General features: G+C 41.2%; 1 protein-coding gene across 8 annotated transcripts in view; it reads right to left on the bottom strand.

Moving 5' to 3' along the window:
* MCF2L2 (MCF.2 cell line derived transforming sequence-like 2) overlaps positions 1-18,843 on the bottom strand; it is a 152,139-nt gene that overhangs the window by 18,268 nt on the left and 115,028 nt on the right. For all 8 annotated transcript variants that reach the window (XM_063167213.1, XM_063167214.1, XM_063167215.1 and 5 more), the window contains exons 19-25: positions 14,846-14,938; positions 14,263-14,355; positions 11,924-12,049; positions 7,829-8,050; positions 6,479-6,571; positions 5,996-6,074; positions 2,861-2,933 (exon numbers count right to left, since the gene is read on the bottom strand). In XM_063167213.1, coding sequence (XP_063023283.1) covers positions 2,861-2,933; positions 5,996-6,074; positions 6,479-6,571; positions 7,829-8,050; positions 11,924-12,049; positions 14,263-14,355; positions 14,846-14,938 — 779 coding nt within the window. The remainder of the gene's footprint in view (positions 1-2,860; positions 2,934-5,995; positions 6,075-6,478; positions 6,572-7,828; positions 8,051-11,923; positions 12,050-14,262; positions 14,356-14,845; positions 14,939-18,843) is intronic.

Raw genomic sequence — 18,843 nt, 5'->3', positions numbered from 1 at the left:
CAAAGGACTGGTTTTAAAATGCTTTCTGGTACAAAAGCTTGCATCTGTGCAGGCATATGTGGTGGGAAAAACCCATCCTGCCTCCTCTGCCCACCACGCAGTGAGGGATGTGGATTCATCAACGTTGAGAAGGGAAAAATGGAGAAACAAGCTGGCTGTCTGCAAAAATTCTTTTTGCAAGTGCAGCAGATTTGAAAGGTTGGAGTGGGAAGCCAGGTAAGAAAAGACAACCCAGATTTTCCTTCTTTTGCAGCATAAATACATTTGTCTCCAGGAGAGAAATGGATACTGGATGGTCACATAGAGGTCACACCATGCATAAGCAACATATGAATTCTATTGGCTTCCCCAACTTCTGTTTCTTTGCTCTTTGGAGCATGAATCCCCGTGGGATATCCCTGTCTGCAGCTGAATCACAAATGGGAGGATCCACCTTGACAAACCTGCTCAGGTACTGCCTTGGGTAATGGGACTGAGGCCCCTGTCCCAGGTTTGTTGGACGTTCAAACTGCAAGGTTTTCTTGTGGTTCTTTGCAAATGTCTGGTGGTTTAATTTGGATGTTTGACTGTTATTTTTGGCAGACTGCTCCACACAAATCATTGTATCTACACATTTGAAATACTCTTTGCCAAAGCTCTTGTTATTGACACGTATCAGCAATTAAACTGCTGCTTGCAAATGACACGTGAACTGCTGTAAGGGAAGGTCCAAGATACATCATTAACAACTTCAAAACATTTTAAATACTAGAGGTTTGTTAATAGCTTTTCTAAATATAAAGTAGTCCAGGACTCATTGTTTTGCATTTGAACTTTTGACCTGTTTCTGATGGAATCTTAGCAAGGTCTCTGTTACCTCCTGTACTCCATCAAAATGTGATTTTGCAGCTTCATGTTGGGTACAAAATGGGGCTCAAAATAAACATGGGAACAAATCCAAAGCACACTCACATTTCCTTATTCTTTTTCCTCTCTTTTTTCCCAGCTAGGCTGGGATAACTGTGAAACATGCAGCTGACAGAGTTAAAGATTTACAGCTGTGAGAAAGACACCAAGAAAATACAAGAGCTTTTCTGAAACAGCATCTGCAGCCAAATTCCAAGAGTTTGTGTTTATCCATGTTCACAGGATATTTTTACATGCATGTATGACTGCATCAGTCATTTCCAACAAAGCAGATTGTTAAGCAGTTGGAACAATAGACTATTTAAATTTCATGTATTTAAATAGATTAGAAAACAATACAAAGGGATCATTTCATTATCAATGAAATGCAGCAGCCATTCCTTGAGAGAGAGATACAGCAGCAATAGATAACACTGGGCAGAATTGAAATAGATTGAAGAGGAATTAGGGACACTCAGTAACTGCCTGTGTGTAGGACACTGGCTCTAAGTGTTCCTTTTCCCAACACCTCAGCTCCAATCCCAAGTCAGGCCTGCCTTATCTCATGGAATTGCAGTCCCAAGTGATGTTGGTGGCATGTAAACAGTAAAGGGGATAGTCTTTGTCATGGGACACATACAGCTAGGGGAGGGGAACGCATCCTGCAAACAGATTTCCCCCATGTCACAGCGGTGTTTGCCAATTCCCAACAAACAGCAGAGTCACTGTCACACATGGGCAGCCTGTTGGGTAGATAACATGGCAGTGATTGATCAGCCTCCTTCTGCTGGCACAGCACTGGTGGTGCTGGCTGCTCTTTAGCAGATGCTGTCTCCTCTGCCTCCAGCACCTCTCACAGCTGGGGCTGCTTGGTCACACCAGCCATGAGCACAGGCTGTGCCACGTGGTGGCTGCTGCAGCCCAGCCTCTTCCTTCCCCTCCTTGTCTCCCCCAGCAATCCAGAGCAGGCTGCAGAAAGGGCTCCCCAGTCTGAGGAACTCTGGATCCACCATTTCACATCAACTCCTGCACAGTCAGCTTGATGCTGCAATTCTGCTGCCCCTGCTTATCTTGGGGACACATATAATAACAGATAATGGCACACCCTGAACTTTGTGCCATTCATCACAGCCCCGAACATTGCTCTTCCATGAAGACTCACTGCATTCTTCCTCTTTCTATAATAACCCAGCATTTGGAGAAGGAGCATCTGACCTCTCTTTTTCTGGCACAGTTGGCAGAGTGAGGACAACATTTCATTTTTCCTTTGGATTAATCCACTCTAGGACAAATAGCTGATCACATGGCCTTTCTTCCTGGAGTTAATTTTCTGCTGACATATTTTGTCTATAATTTCTGCTCTGGAAAATCTCACTTTAAGAGCCTTTTAAGAAGGACATGCATCTGGATTCTTCTGAAACATTTTTGTGATTGCACTTCATATCTTACTGGAATAATTTTCTCCTATCCCCAGGGTGGTTCTGCTGAAAGATTTCCATCCTTGAACCCTAAAAAAGGCAAATTAACCAAGCCTAGAGAAAATATGGTGCAGGATTAATAGCACTACATCTGTTTAATATTTCTTGCATTGAGTTGTACAACTCTCAAAGGCTGGCTGTTACCTGGGATCTCCTGGCTTGGTTGATCCTGCTAAAATTTTACAGTGAAATCCCATGCCAACTTACATTAAACTTGCCCAGCAACTGGGTCATTACAAAACTTTGCTGACAGCTCCATTTGAGATCCTGGAAATGTTCCAATACTTTTCAACTAAACTTGAGTTAGTCTTTGAAATTAATTCCGGATTGTGATATAACTTCTCTCTTGAGCAAACCTTTATCTGTGTTTATTTATCTTTAAAGAATTTGAAGACAATTGAAGGAAGCTAAACACAAAAACCTATGAATTTATGTACTGCAAAAGCACAAACACAAGACAAAACATGGCACTGATATGCCAAAGCAGCTGTGGTTACCTGCTTGCATTGGAGGAATCCATTGGTGCATGATACACACTCTCAGTGATTCTTTGGTGCAGTTGACTTGCTTCTGTTAAAAAAAAAAAAGTAAAAACAAGCTGCTCCAGAATGTTTCAATTGCTTCTGTTTTATGTAGAAGGTGGGAGAGAGAAATAGGAGAGAGATTTTGACTGCCACTGCAATCAAAATGGAATGCTTGTACTTGAACAGAAAGGCATATTAAGATCTTAATGAAATCTTTTAGCTCACCAAACAACTCACATTTTTTCACCACAATAGAGATTTCTTTCCCTACTACCTTCCCTTTTCTCAGTACCTCCTCCTAGCTAACTGCATGATATTGATCTGGAGAATGGATAATGGCCTTTTTCCCAGAATACAAGTTTTGTGGCTCACAGCTTTGTCTGGATTTAGCAACACATGTCCATCAGCCCTTTTGCATACTCAGCCACATCGCAGAATATATCCCTATCTCTCTGCAGAATGCTTTTGCTCAGCATCCTCAACAAACAGTAATCAGAAAATGCTATATATGCCATTTGTTCACTCTTTTTGCAGAGCCACAAGGTAGCAACAGACTTGTACTTTGTCCAGTAAATGCTGAGTGAAGAAAAATTATACGACAGTTGCTCAGAGTCTGGATTTCAGGGCCAGGAGAGTCAGACATTGAGAAGTGAGGAAGCAGCGGAAGGAGCTTCTTTCAAACTCTCATATTGCTGAGATCCCTGGGCTATTTCATTCTGAAAAAGATGAACCTCCTATCAGTGAAAGAGACATGACAGGGGGATGGGGCAGCACTGAAAGATTAAACTCAGGTAGTTTGTTGGTGGGGTAGAAATGCCCATGCTGGCTCGGGAGTGGGAAGTAGCTCCATTCCTGGGTTTGGCAACTGCTTCATGGCCTTACACAAATCTCTTAAGCTGTATCAGTAATTCCTTTGCCTGCATTCTTGGGGATTGATGGATCAAGGTGCTGCCCAAAGCCTCGTTAGCACTCCATGCTCACTGCAGTCTCTGACAGGGCTGGGTACACACCAAGTGTTTGGACACCAGTGACCCATATTTTAAACTATTTATCCCATCCTGTGGCCACCTTCTCTGCCCCTCACTCATCCACCTCAGCTGGTTCCTTCCAACATTCCAACCCCCTGTGCAACTCCTAACAACAGTCATTAAAAGCAGCTAAAAAACCAAATATATCCCTCTTCCTTCTCCCATTGCAATGCTCAGTTGTAAAAATATCCAGTCTTGGATTAAGGCCTCTTGTTTTGTGAGTCATTAAAAAAAGAAACTTTAAAACCACAGGACAAAGCATGTGCTTCCTGACAGCAGTTATTGTAGTAAGGGGTTTGATTCATGTGAGCATTTGGGAAAAGGCCATGGGAAGAGTTGCAATAGCATTTGAGATACAATTTATATCCTCTGACTGCTGTTCTGCTGGATTCACAATAAAGACAATCTTGACTATATTCACAGAGTAGGATGAAAGGATGAAAGTCACCCTTGGATGGTCTCAAGACCAGACTGAATAAAGTCCTGAGTAACCTTGTTTGACCAATAACTGACTCTGCCCTGAGCTGGACCTTGGACTGTGATGTCCTGACGTCCCTTGAAAGCTGAAATATTCTAGAATGGTATGATCTTAGTGCAAAACAATAAAGAACATCAAAATAGAAATGTTTCAATCAGTCTTGATTCCTGTATATTTTTCTCTGGAAAATGCAAAGCAGCTCTAATAGCTTATAGGTCTTGTATGCTATAGAGGTTTCACTAATGCTCATGTGGGTAACATACAAGCCTAATTTCCTTTGCCTAGAAACACAAATAGAGGACTAGCACTCTATCCTATTAAATATGTACATTTTCTCCATTAGCACCTTTGTGGTAGCCTAAGTAACCAGCTTTTATACTTCAGAAGCAAATACTACAAACCATATCAGAAAGTCTCTAGATCCAGTCCTGAAACTGCACTAACAAGAATCTTGAGGTCTTTCCTCAGCAGTTCCTGATGAAGTAATCACAGTAAAATTCAGAATAAAAAGGAGAAAGGATGAAGGAAAGATCAGTAACACAAGTCCAGAGCAGTAAACATCGTAAATAGGTGTATTGTTATGGGTTGGATTCAATTGCTAATGTTCATAATTGTTTCCTTGTACCTAAGGAGGATGCAAGAACTCATTGTCTTTGTGAAACAGGCAATTAAAATAGAGGTGACCTCCAAAGTTAAAGCACAGACACAAGTTTCTACCTTGGACAAAGTCTGCTTAGGAATTTGAAGGATGTGGGTGGAGAGGCTTTGCTGACCTTTGCTTTAAAGAGAGATGAGTGTATAAAAGAAACAGAAACTGACAGACCAAGGTGAGAGGCAATGCCAAGATTCAGGAAAAGTCTGTGGGGTTTTTTGTCCTAAGAGAATAAATAGAGTAGCATCTATGATAGCTATCATCACTATGTTCTTTTGCTATCTGAAATAACCTGACTGAATTTTGTCTGTCTGGGGTTCAATATCTTATATATAAAAGGGTGTCATTATTTTAGTTATTTAGGAGGCTTCAATTATTGACAGTGTTGAACACATCACAAACCACCTTCATAGTGACATCTCTGTGAGAGAGGGCAGTGTCATGAACCATGCTCTACAGGGAGGTCACTAAGATGGAAAGATGGGACAACTGACATTTAGAACATAAGGTGGGGGGTGACTAGATTTGAAACAAAAAACCCTTAAAGCCCAAACAAAGCAAAGCAAAGACTAAAACAGAGGAGCATTTGCTGTGTCCAGTCATGGATGTGGAAGGAGACCTTTTGATCCAGGAGACACAGAGTGCACACCCCTTCTCCTCACATGCTGAGGTAAAAGGATGATGCTGCAGTTGTGGCTTGAGAGGGACAACAGAGGAAAACCATGTTCCTTGGACTAACTGTGAATGGAATAGTTATCCCTGTCACTTCTAAAAGTCCAAGAAATTTTCTTTCATCAAGACATGGCTTTAATCCCAGCAATGCAGTAACTGCCCAGCTGGTCCTCGCTGGCTTCACTGGGGGTCCTGGCTGGCACAGAGGCTGTCCCAGCCCCATTTTGTCACACACAGCTACAGGGGAACATTGCCAGCTGCTGCTCTGGGAGCCCTACCTCTGCATGCCTCCAGCTGTCCTGTCAGGACTTTGCGGATCTCTGAAATCCAGGTGTTCTTCAGCTCAACAGAAGATGCCTGAGAACAAAGAGGACAAGGCAAAGCAGATCCAGTTAAAACATGCTGCCAATCACTGGGCTGCCCTGACCTACACTGGCTCTCATCTTTGCCAAGGATTGGAACACTGTGGCCAGCTTTGAGCAAAAGAGACACTCCTCAACATAGAAAAGTTACTACAAATCCAAAGTCCTGTCCTTGCTTTTCCAGCATTCCAAGGAATTTTCTATTACTTTATTTCTTCTTTTGGCCAAAATCCTGACCATTTTCACAATAAATTAGCCATTTCAGTGCCTTTGAAAGGGCTTCACCAATAAAGCTTTCAATGGCTATTGTTTCTGGAGTGTACAGGACAGTGAACATTCTTAAAAACAATTCACTTGAAAGGAAGTATAGCCCTTGAAGACAAAAAGACTTGTCATTACCTGAATGATATAGACTTCTTCTCTGCCATTATACCAGATCTCAAACTTCTTATTATCCCCTTTTACATTTTCTGTAATGCCCACAGTGCTCATCTGTTTCAAAACAGAAAACAAGAAGCTGGAATCTGGAAAATATCAACAGTCTTTAAACTTGATCCTCTGAGGAGCATTTTTAAAAGGCTGCATTCACTTCTGACACCTTTGGGAGTAATTAAAAGTAAAATTCAGAGCATGTTATTTCTCAATATCTAATTTGCCATTTGTCTTTTTGATTGCTAAAGGGAAAAAGAATGTTCAAAATTAACCCAAACTAAAGTCTGATCTTGAATTTATCTTCTTTTCTTTTATTGCTTGATCTGTGGATCAGTTTTCAACCCCATCCTGGCTCTTGTTCACCTTGATAAATTTTCAGTTTTAGGACTGTTTTTTTCACTTGTATCACTGACCTGTTGAGATGGGAGAGAAAAAGGGATGGAATAGGGCTTTGTGAAATTTAATGACCAGTCTGCAAATCCAGAAGACACAAAAAACCTGAAGAAAAAAATTTCTAGATTTCTTAAATGAAAAATTCTTAATCACAGTCTTGAAGTTCAGCTGCTACTAACCAGCTTCTCATTTTATTACTGTATTTGCTCATGCCTCTTGTTCACATCCACATCAGCATTAATTTAAAGATTTAGACAGTGTTATGCCACCATTCCTTCTATCTCTACAGGAAGAAACTTGAAATACTTATATGAATTGGTTTGAGCCTTGAAGCAGGTTCTGTTACAATTCCTGCCTGGGTACCCTGAAATAAGTTTGGAACATTGCACTTGATCTGTGTTAGCTGGTTAAAGTCACAAGTGTCACACCAATGTGCTTAGAGGGAAAATGTGGCCTACTTGTGATTGCCACCTTAAAATGCCCTGACTCATATCTGGAAATTTCACTCTTGCAAATAAAAGGGCACTTCTACTGCACTGATTCATCTGTAGGTGTTACTGCCACAGAAAATACCAGTTCAGCTGTGCCAATAGTAAAATTTGCCATAGAACTGCACCTGGAGGATGCCTGTAGGCAGAGCAATGACAGATGCAGGTCCATTCAGTCTGGCTTCTCTTTATGGATGCTGGGCAAGATCACACAAGGTGCCCCATTGTGTCAAGTTGCAAAGAACGAGGTTCACATCTGCAGTTGCAGGATAGCTTGGTCTGGCTGCAGCCCAAAACTAAATGGGAGCTGTCATTTATTCAGGGGTGCAAGACAGCTCCAGATATGTGCACCTTCTTCAAATCCCCATGTGGGCACATCCCTGCCTGTGAGAACACCAGACTTATTTCCCTCCCCCACCATTACTGCATTTATTACCTTTAATGAATTTTTAAAGCTGTATGAAGCTGTCTTCTCATGGCCATCGGTGTTCTCCTCCCGTTTCTTGCAGAAAAGTAGCATCTTTGTATAGAGGAAGAGGTGCCTCTGCATGGGTTTGAATCTAGCCAAGTCCTTCACCTTGTTGTGCCCCTTCTTGTGGTCAGTCCATACATTGAAGGAACCCTGCATCAACAGCTTGCCAAGCTCACTGACATCCCCCTAGCAAGCAAGAAAAAGAGAGAGCATAGATCACACTCAAACCAGGGTAGACCCAGGCCCAATTCATTCCTCTGCTGGTGTTTGAGGTTCCAGGCAGAGGCATCCCTTCTGTTGGAGAGTGCACATGTCCCCCTGTGTGGTTTCTTCCCACAACCATTAACCCACTGGTTTTCATGTCCATAACTCCCAGTTTGTCTCCCCACACATAGTTAGCATTTAAGATCCACCTCAAGATCTCTTTGGATGTGACACACAGGCTGTCCCCTCTGGTGACCTCAGAGGAACCTTCTGCTGACCAAAACTGGGTTTCAAGGCCCCTGACTCCAAGGCAGTAGGAAGGGCCAGTGCAATCCAATACCCAAACAAAGGCTTTGGCTCTGGAAGATTTAGTTTCAGTTTCCACTCTTGTGCAAGCTTCCTCCATCCCTGGGCAAAACCTTGAAAGAGCTCAGATGCCTGAAGTCACGGATCAGTGCCTAGAGCTGTGTAGGTATGTAATTCCCTCCTGTTTCAAAATAGTCTTTACAAGCTTTGTCAATAATTTCTTGGCTCACCATCTGCAAACTATGCAACACTGCACAGCCCTGGGCAAAGAGGGAGTGAATGCACCAAGGAGCCATAAAAGTACCTGAGGGAGAGTGAAGCTAGGCAGGAACAAGACCTTTCTAAATTAAAGCTCTTGGCTGAAGGGAAAATACTCCAACTGATATAAATATTTAGCTCAGATGCCACCAGAACAATCCCACATTAAGAGTGGAGGAATGTGTGTATATAAGACATGGCAATGCCTATATGGTAATGGGATTCAACAAATTATGATAATCATAACTATCTTAACACAAGTTTTCCTAGGAATGCTTTGTATAATAAGTTGAGGGAATAAGCCCAGTGCATTATTAAAGTACTTACTTTCAACATTTGCATGTTCTGTTGATTATAAGGTGAAGATGTTGGCTCCAAGTGGGAATGTCTCATTGCTTATACTAATAATTGCAACCTGCTCTCCCTCTCACTCCTCCTCCTCTACCCTACATTCAACTGCAAAACCAGAGCTTTATTTGGTACTTTTACACTCTATATCAGTGTATTATTAGACTCTCCAAACCATTCAGAAAACCTCAGCAATTTAGATAAGTCTGTCATCTCTAATATATAGACCTGGATCTTGTCTTTGTGCATACAGGACTGGGGATGTTTGTATTTATATGTGCATGTAGGTATAAACTGCAAGCCTGTGAAAAGCACATGGATATGCAAAGCTAAATTAAAAAAAAAAACAACAAAAAAAACACAAAAAACCCACAAGCATATTTTCTACATGGTTCTGACAATGGTGAGAGGCTCCTGTCACTCCAGGCACTGTCCAATACAGCACTGAGATCCAGAAGCTCAGTTCAACTCTTGTGACAGGTCTGTCTTTCCAACCTTGAATCCCTTGGGATTGGGATAATAGTGAGTGAAGTGAGAGACAAGAAAGAGACAGACAGGGATGGCAGACTGCAGCAATCCCACAGCAGACTTTGAATATTAGCCCACAAGCACTGCACTGTCTTCAGTGTAGGCAGCAAATAGGAGGACACTGTTTCTGGTAATTTCTGCTAGTGGACAGCAATATTTTATCCTAAAGGAAGTTTATTTAAAGTGGAGGATTTGATCACTATCTCAAATATAATTATTACCTTTTTTTTTTTTTTTTTTTTGTGGTTTTACCTGAAAATAAAAAACATACACCAATCCATCCCCAGACTTACATGTTAGCAATTTCTTACACAAGAGTTCAGCTCCCCAAATCTGCATGTGCCCAAGTCCAAGAAACAGAATGTGCAGTTGGGAGCATTCACCAGCTGTCCCAAAACCTGCTTCCCTACTGCCATAATATCCCTCTCTGAAAGGTTTTCCAGGCAAGTATTTCTATCATGGCTGTGTGGGAAAGACTCCACAAGATGGGGTGTGGTTTCATTGTCTATGGGAGGTGTTTACTTGGCACCACAGCTGAGCACCTGGGACAGGTGGAACAAGGAGAAGAAATTACTTGGTACATCCTCTCTCACACTTTTACCCCATTTAAAAATCATGTAACAAAACATCTCAGGAATGCTCTCAGCATTGGGCTAAACAGCAGCCATGTCCTACTCTGCCATGTCCTACTTTTGCAGATCAGCTAAGAAAGCAGAGGCAAAAATCTAGTCCTTGGAGTTACTATCTGGTATTTCATGAAAGGCTGGAAAATTCAAAAGTAAAAGTCGAAAAGGAACAGGAATGTTTTTTTTTAATTCCTGAGTACAAAACTACTCACACTTTAAAGCAAGGAACAGACAAAAGGATGACCTCAGCATTTATAGGGACAGGAATCTGGATAAATCCCCCCTACTCAGGATAGTATGTTACCTTTCTTGGAGAAGCTCTTCTTCCCTTCCCTTTACAGAACTGTTCTGAAATAAATTTTTTGGTGAATTGCTCTAAGTACATACATTTAAACTGAGAAATACAGGAGGAAAGCTATCTTTCTCTTTGGGAATTAATAAGAAATAGTGGAAATTGGGAGGTAGAAGGTGTGCTGTATCTATGATACAACCTTCCCATGTCCATGTTGACTGGTTCAAGTCTGTAATAATAATATACAGGCTCTAAAGAGTTTTTCTAAAATGAACTAAAAGGAGTCTCTGAGACACTCAGACTTAGCCATGACCAGAATGGATTATGTGCTGCTTTATTTGTCAGGTTTAGGAGATCTCAGATTGTATTTATGACCTGTGGTGTTTCTCTGATCCACAAGCACCACACCTGTTCAGTGTTTGCCAGTTCAATGAGGTGGCCACTGCTTCACCTTCAACCCAGTGCAGCCACTGCAGGCAAAACTCAAATTCTCATCCCAAATGTAATGCACAGTCCACATCTCCAGATGTGTGCAGCAATGGATCTGTGACAAGCAGTTAAATGAGCAAGCAACTGCATTTATTTATAAAATCATGTTGGCAGCAGGCATGGGTTCCTCAGCTACCAGATGCAGATGCACTTGCACAAAAGAGAAGTATAGAAATCAAAACTCCTGGGGCCACTCCCATCCTGATAACCAGAATAACTCTTCCCACTCAGACATTGTCTGTACAGACCTCAGCACCTTCTCAGGAAGTCAGATTTTGCACAAAATAGTTTTTCTGGATTAAAGCCTGTTACTGTGATGTAAGAATTCTTTGAACAATACTCAGTATATTGTTTCTTTCTTGACATTTTCACCCTGCAGCTATTTCAAAATGGGCAACCACATGATTCTCAGGCCTCATTTTGTCAGGCTTATTTCTCCTTTATGTGTCAATCACTTCCACTTCTCACTCAAGGGCTCATTTTATGTAGTCAGCACTAGTTCTTGAAAGTCATATGACTTCAATGGAGCTTCTGCAGAGACATACATTTGTGCCCTTTGATTTGTATCGTGGTTGTTATTTCACATTTCAGATAACAAGCTTGCCAATCACTGGCACAGATTCCATTACCCACTTTAAATGAAAGCCACATTTTTCTCCCTAAGTGCAAAAGACTTGAAAACACTTGAATTGCACAGGAGCTACAAAGTTTCAGCAAATTTCTTAAGTTAGTTTTGCTACACTTGTACCTCTCACCTACAAATGAGTTTTGGGTGCAATTACTCAAAAGTCCTGCATTTGCCCCATTATGCCCCCACATTCACACCCCAGCTCCACATGACAGGGGTGCTGAGATGTATTTTTGGTCATCACAACACACCTCTGAGTGCCACCTTTCAGGAATGTGGCACAGGCTCCATAAAGCACAGTACCAGCCACAGGCACAGCATGGTCAGTGGTGAGAGGAACATGGGATGGCTCAGAGCAGAGGAGGAGCAGCAGCAGTTACCTCATATCCTGTGATTGCTATCTGGTGCATGGAATCATTTACTGATTTGATGATATCAAGCACCGTGGCCAGGGCTTCTTCCAATTCAGCAGTGCCTTCTGAGTTCTTGCTGCACTTCAGCATTTCCTGGTTAAAAAAAGATATGGGGAATACTTGAGAACCTCTGATACCAGAAGTCACTGTAAGACAATCCTCCTGGAATTTGTGTTGCATAAACAAAGTAGCAGAACTAGAGGAAAACAAAAGAGGAACAAAAAAACCAAAAAAAACCCAAACATGACATTCATCAGGGTGGTCACTGAGGACATACATTTTGATCTTTTGAACATTTTCAAGTTTAACAGGTTCATTAAGATGAGACAGGACCATTGTGACATATTTACAATGAACTCCTTGCATGCCATAGAATTACATCCAGGGTTTTTTTTCTTCACATCTGCTAGAAAAGAAACTCAGTATAATTATTTCAGGTGTTAGACAGTTCCCCATTTTCTTCTGCAATTAGTTGCACAATGTACTTACTACCACTGTTAAAAATACAAATTAATTTCTAGTCTGAATTTGGCAGGTTTGACATTCTGCATTTTGAGTTTGGAAATCTTTTAATCCAAAAGCTGAGGCACTTGTGTTCCTGTAAAATAGGGATGCAAAAAGGTAGTTCCTGCAAACCTCAAACAGCAGCAATCTGTCCTCAAGTGCTTGGTTAACCAGGGATTAGAAGGTAAAAGCAGGATGCATTCTGACAGTACCTGCTGCACATTTTCCAGAATGAGGATGGATCTCATGAGATGTGAGCATGCTGCTTTTATCAGCATGAGCACATTAGCTAAACTGATTGAAACCAGAGGGTTGCAGTGATTGTGACCCAAAATTCAAATCCAGTCTGCCCAACACTCAAGGCACACAGCTTCTTAAACACCTGTTTGTTATCAATTTTTCCCTGGCTTCTATTTTTCTACACTTTTAAATGCTCCTGCAGCCAGGGAAGGAGTGCACCATCTTCCCAGACCTCATAAACCCTGACAAAGTAAATGCCAGTGCCAATGTGTTGTTGCTAAGTACAAAACTGGTCTGACCAGCTTCAAACCCCAATGGCTGAGACCTATTTTGCTTGAGAATTTTACTCCTTGATCTAATCTTGGGTATATTTACAGTCATATTTCAAATTAAAAGTAAAATCTGGTTTACTCTTGCTTTCCTGGAGACCTTGATGTTTTTTCCCTTCTCACAGAACAGTTTCAAGAAACAGAGTTCAAATTTATTTCTGGACTATGTTGATGTAAATCTACTGGAATCAGTGATATTGCATCCTTGTCTATATCCATGTTCAATATTTGGATTCTATAGTTTTACATGAAGTCAATAAGCAGAAATAGAAGAATGGCCAACCAGGTCCTCCCATGGCTTATACTGGCACATTTTGAGCAGTGCCATAGTAACTATTAGCAAGTTAAATGGCAATCTAAAATCTTCATTGCAAACTTCAATGCTAAATTTCATGAGAGTACATAACACCACTTTAAGCCCAGAGGCTTGAGAACAGCATGTAATTCACCTTCATGACCTTCCCACAGGGAAAGTCAGTAAATATTATTTTTAAGAACTGAGTAGATGGAGAGAGACATTTAGGCAACCAGCTTTAAAAGAAAAAAAAATCATTGTTTTGAGTGTATATATTGCCTTCAGATCAGAGTTTCAAGCATGGACCACTCATGGTTCCAACCATTCAAGAGTAAGTTTACGTATTCACTTCATGGAAAAATGACAGACAATGTGTTCCTGGCTGTGTCTTTTAAGAAGAAGCAGCAAAGGGAGTGGCTCCCTCTGAAAGGTTTGAGTCACAACCATGGGAAAATATTACTTCAGGGAGCTGAAAGAGTTCTGTTAGATGTTACTGACAGGATTTAAGGCATCAGTTCCTGTTTTCAAATTGTAAAACTGTATACTGATACAATAAAACCAAGCTCAATTTCTGTTTAAAGATAAATAAAACAATAAAATACTATCTTAAAAAATAAGTAAAATATTTTATATAGAGAGAGCTATACATGTAATAGTATACTGCTATTACTTAGTATAAGTACTGCTAAGTAATAGCAGTTCCCAATCTAAAATAGATTGGGAGCTATGGGGAAAAAGTCTAATCTAAAATCTAAAATAGATTGGGAACAGGAAGTCCCTGCACAAGACTGTTTTCTACCATTTACAACTAAAAAATGCTGAGTATTTGCTGAAGAACTGAGTAAGGATTTATTTCCAGGTAGTCATGACTGATATGCAATTCTGGAAGTAAAGCAAGCCATACATTGGAATTCTTTGCACTGTCATGGAGGCATTACCTTTAGCAGCAGCTGGTACTTGGTGATTCTCTGAACTGGCTTTAAGAGATAAGCATCAAGTGAGAGCTTATGATCCAATTTACGCTGACATTCCTGCAGGAGACAACACAGAAGAAAAATAAAATTGTTTCTTGAAACACAGGCAAGTCACCAAGATCATTATCATTTGACAATCTGAAGATTATAAGTCTGTGAATTAATTGAGAGAGAAATTTGTTCCATCTGCATAGGAATTTCCGGGTTACTTATCCCACAGTGAAAATCTAAACAAAGGCTAATGTTTAGGTTCCACTTGGTGTTGAAATCTGGCATTCCCTGCTGATGAGATTGCAATCAGCTGGGATTTGCAAAGCAGCCAGCATTCTTTTGGTGTGGGTATAGCCTGCAGAGTCAGGCTCCCATCCAGGAAATCTACCCACTGCTCTACCTGCCCAGTCTCCTGTAGAGAACACCTTGACACACACTGGGCACCTGTCATCAGTGTAAAAAGCATGCAGGAAAGTTTGTGTTTTGCTCTAGGTTTTCTAAAGAACAGAGATACACAAGGAAAATGAGCTTTGAGGGTCTTGCACTGAAATTCCACCTGAAAAAAGATGCTGTCTCCACACTGTCTCCAGAGAGCTTCAGACCTTGGTTTGTTCTGACAGTACTTTTCATATATTTGGAGGTCCTCCTTCTGCAAGAAAAGAAGAGTTTAGGTAAGGGAAGAAAAAAAAATCCAGAGTGTCTTTCTTGAATCACACTTTTTCTTATCTTCCATCCTAAGACATGAAGTAATTATTACATGGGAATAACTCTGTATGTAAAAACACACTGAAACCACCAAACGTGCTTTTTACTTCTGATTAAGTTAAATACAACTGAAAATGAGATTTTTTTTTTCCCCTCACTTTTCATACAAAGCAAGGAGACTGCAGACTAGAAGATAAATAATTTAACAGCAAAACCAGTATCTTTTTCAGGGAGGTAAATTGATGGTTTGGAGAAAAAAACAAAACAAAACAAAAAAGAAACATTAGAAATTTAAACTTTATTAGCAATTTTATTAACAATACTGGCACAGACTGTAATTGTTAATGATGACTAAGGTTTAGCAGTTCAAAAAACTTCAAAAATAGTGTTGGCTCTCAACAGTACAAGGACAAATTAAAAAGGAGGAAGTTTGTCTTGTTGATGTCCCAGGCCAGGCAGGAGAATGTCCTTAAACCTTGTCCTCTCCAAATTAGAAGTGGGTAGATTCCCTTTATTTAGCTTTGACTACACTCCAAGTGCTCTCACTGAGATCCATGGCAAAAAACTCCCTGACTTCAGTGAAAACAGAGACAACCTCTAAAAAAGTCCAGAAAGGGTGTTCTGAGCTCTGTGGGCGGATGCAGGGATGGGTGCTCCTCTGCCAGGACCTGGGCTGGCTGCCTGGGCACCCAGGTGCCCACAGGGCAGTGCCATGGGGCTCCTGAGCAGGGTTGGCTGTGCCTGACCAGCCAGGAGCTTCCCACCTTCATCTGCATCTACCCTGCCAGATTTGACCTCAGCAAATCAAAGAAAACACCAAAAATAAATCTCAGCAATTCCTGGATTGTTCCTCTGCGCTCTCAGCCCACCAGGCAGTTCCCATACACTCCTGCTGCAGGGAAATCACTTCCTTCTGTACAATTACCAGAAGAAATCAGCATTGCTGCTGTCTTCCTCCACAGACTCATCCTGACATCACCCTGATGAATCAGCTGGGAAATCAGAGCTCTGCCACCTAACACCACACTGTGTCAAGGATTGTGCAATACAAAAACCTCTTCTGTTGCAACTCTATAGAATATTTATGGCGCTGTTTCAAAATAGGTGCAGAGTTTTCTTCACAAAAATTTAATTATTTGTACACGTTGCCCTGGAGGGAAGTTAGCAGGCGGTAAACCTCACAGAACCAAAAATAGCAACAAAGCATAATCAAGCATTACAATCTCATGCTAGCCCACAGAAACCTAACTGGACTGGGTAAGAAGAACAGAGAGAGCAATAGACAAGAGAACTGTAAGAAATAAGTGAAAAAAACCAATTTAAACTTAAAGAAAATTACAATTACCAACAATTTACCAGTAATTTGCCATAGTAGAACCACCCTATGCCAGTGCAATCTGCTGCTGCCTAAATTAGTGACACCTGCTAAGGCAGATGCTTACATATTTAATTACAGCTTTAAGTTTTGCAATAGTCTTAGGAATAGAATTAGGCTCAGACTTTAAAATGCCAAGAAATAATTATTTGTCTAATTATTCAAATCCCAGTCTTAAATATTCCACACATCTCTATTTTCACATGCAAAAGTTCTGACTTCTTGCTGGTACTTTTACACCATGCTCCTCTCTCTTGCAAAGCTTTTCCTTTCCACACTGATTTGGACCCTGAGAACTCTGTAAGCTCCAATGCACATGGCATATAAGTACAGTTCCAATTATCTTTTTGACTGCTGATTTATGGATAATTTTTGCATTAGTCTAGAATTTAGACCATTGAATCAAACTCACAGGTTTCTGGTCAGCTGCTACTGTCCTTTCACAGGTAGATTCCTTTTCTAAATGCTTCTTTCTCCCTGAATAACCAAATGTCCCAACTGCTGGTTCCTATTAAACTATTCCCTATTTTAAAGTTAGCAGTATGAATAAGTGCAGAGAGGTAATCCACAGTGAATCACTTCTGCCAGGAACTTCACCTGGCACAGTCTGGTAAGCAGTCTGACACACCTTTGGTTCCATCCTGGGCATTCTTGCCTTAGTTTGGTAAGGTTTCCTTCTTCACAGCCCTTTGGAAAGCAAATCAGCCCAGAGTGTCCCTCCTGTAGCTGATAAAGCACCAGAAGACCTTTCTACAAGGAATTCTACACACATCCCTCCTGTCTTTGAATGCTATATAGTCCTTGACCACACAGAGCTCTAAGGAAGGTCAAGCATCTTGGTGATGGCAAAATAGCTGCCATGTGGGTAAAATTAAGCTGGCTCACTTGTAATTGAGCTCATCTGAAGATCATGCCCTAAACGAGGTCAGGCAAAGTGGAAGGGAGAACAAGAAAGGCATTTCTGGCTCATCTTTTACCAGATTCTGCTGCCATGTGCTAAGAGACAAAGTCAGAGAGAGAGCCCACAGGCTGTTTCTCCCATCACCTGAGATGCAGGGTTCACATTCATGGTGACAGCTGCTCAGGTGGCATTGGTGGAGCTGGGAGGGTGTGTGGGGACATGGCAGGGGATGGAGTGACTCTGGCACCAGAGTGTCTCACTGCAGCTCTCAGGATACTTTCAAGCAGCTCTGGAATCAGGGCTGAAAAGGCCCAGGGTGATCAGACAGGGTAAAACTCTTCAAAGTATGAATTTTTTTAAAACTGTCTATTTCCAATCATAAACCCATCCTGTTGTTGTGGCAGGAGGGTCACACCCATACAAAGGGGGAGAACCTACAAGAGTGTGAGTTCCTCCCAGAGCTCAGCATCACTTGGAACAGCAGCTGCTTCTGTTTGCCCCTGTCACTGCAAGCACAGCCATAACTCACAGGGCAGCCAGAAGCCACTGCTCAGCAGGAAGGCATAAAAAGCTGCCAAATCATGGGGAACACAAACACACAACCAGACTTTTGTTTGTGCCTCCCAAAGGCAGTCCAACAGAAACAACACATTTCTGGACTTTATGTGGCTTCTTCTAAAAACAGAACATAAGGGCAGGAATCAAAGGTGCTACTGTGTGAGCAGAGGCATCTCAAGAGAGGAGCTTGTGCTTTCTTAGTGTGAAATTTGAAATAGGGAGAAAGCAAATGCACAATTTAACCTCTTATTTGATAGACTTAGTGTGGTTTGACAAGGCCACAGAAACTGATGAGCTAAGGTGATGGAGGGACTGGTTTTTTTCGCTTCATACCTGAACCCCAGCTTTAGTGCTGTTTTCATATTAGTAAAATAATGAGGAGAATTCGGCTTAATAGCTGTTTTCACAGAGAGACAAGCTACAATATTTAAATACGGAGTTTGAACCTCCTGCAGAATCAGAACATTTCTATACCAAGAATTTTTATTTAGCTGCATTCTTTAGGGATATATGCAGCACATGGACTATTTTACATTTCTTGGGTTTCAGAGGTCTGCATTCTTCAAAGACTGCTTTTCCTCATTTGCATAATGATTTCACCACAGTATTTTCCTGCCCAGCATCTGAATCCTAGGATAACAACATATGCCTTAGCAGTGTCATTTACTCAAGCTCTAAATGCTAAGCTGTTCAACAGAAAATAATCCAGTGGACATATAATCACATTACACTTGTATGATTCTCTCCAGCCTGACCTGTTTGTAAATTGGAAGCATACCCTTTGCAAGCATCACATGCTCAAATTCTCATTAAATCTCAGTAATAATGTGGCAGCGCTCAGCACCTCTGACTGGTTCATCTAAATTTGTCTGTATTTAATGTGTGCTCTGGAAAAGCAGCAAATGCTACCTGTATTATACAGTAGAAGCAGGAGGTACCTTTGACTACAGTGGGCAGATTTTCCCATTTCTCATACCACTTCCATTTCCCGTGCAAAACACAGAGCCTTATTCAC

The sequence above is a fragment of the Melospiza melodia genome, chromosome 12 (genome assembly GCF_035770615.1).
Source record: "Melospiza melodia melodia isolate bMelMel2 chromosome 12, bMelMel2.pri, whole genome shotgun sequence".
Taxonomy (NCBI): domain Eukaryota; kingdom Metazoa; phylum Chordata; class Aves; order Passeriformes; family Passerellidae; genus Melospiza; species Melospiza melodia.
The sequence above is the reverse complement of the archived record's forward strand: the minus strand, read 5'-3'. Positions and strand labels throughout refer to the sequence as shown.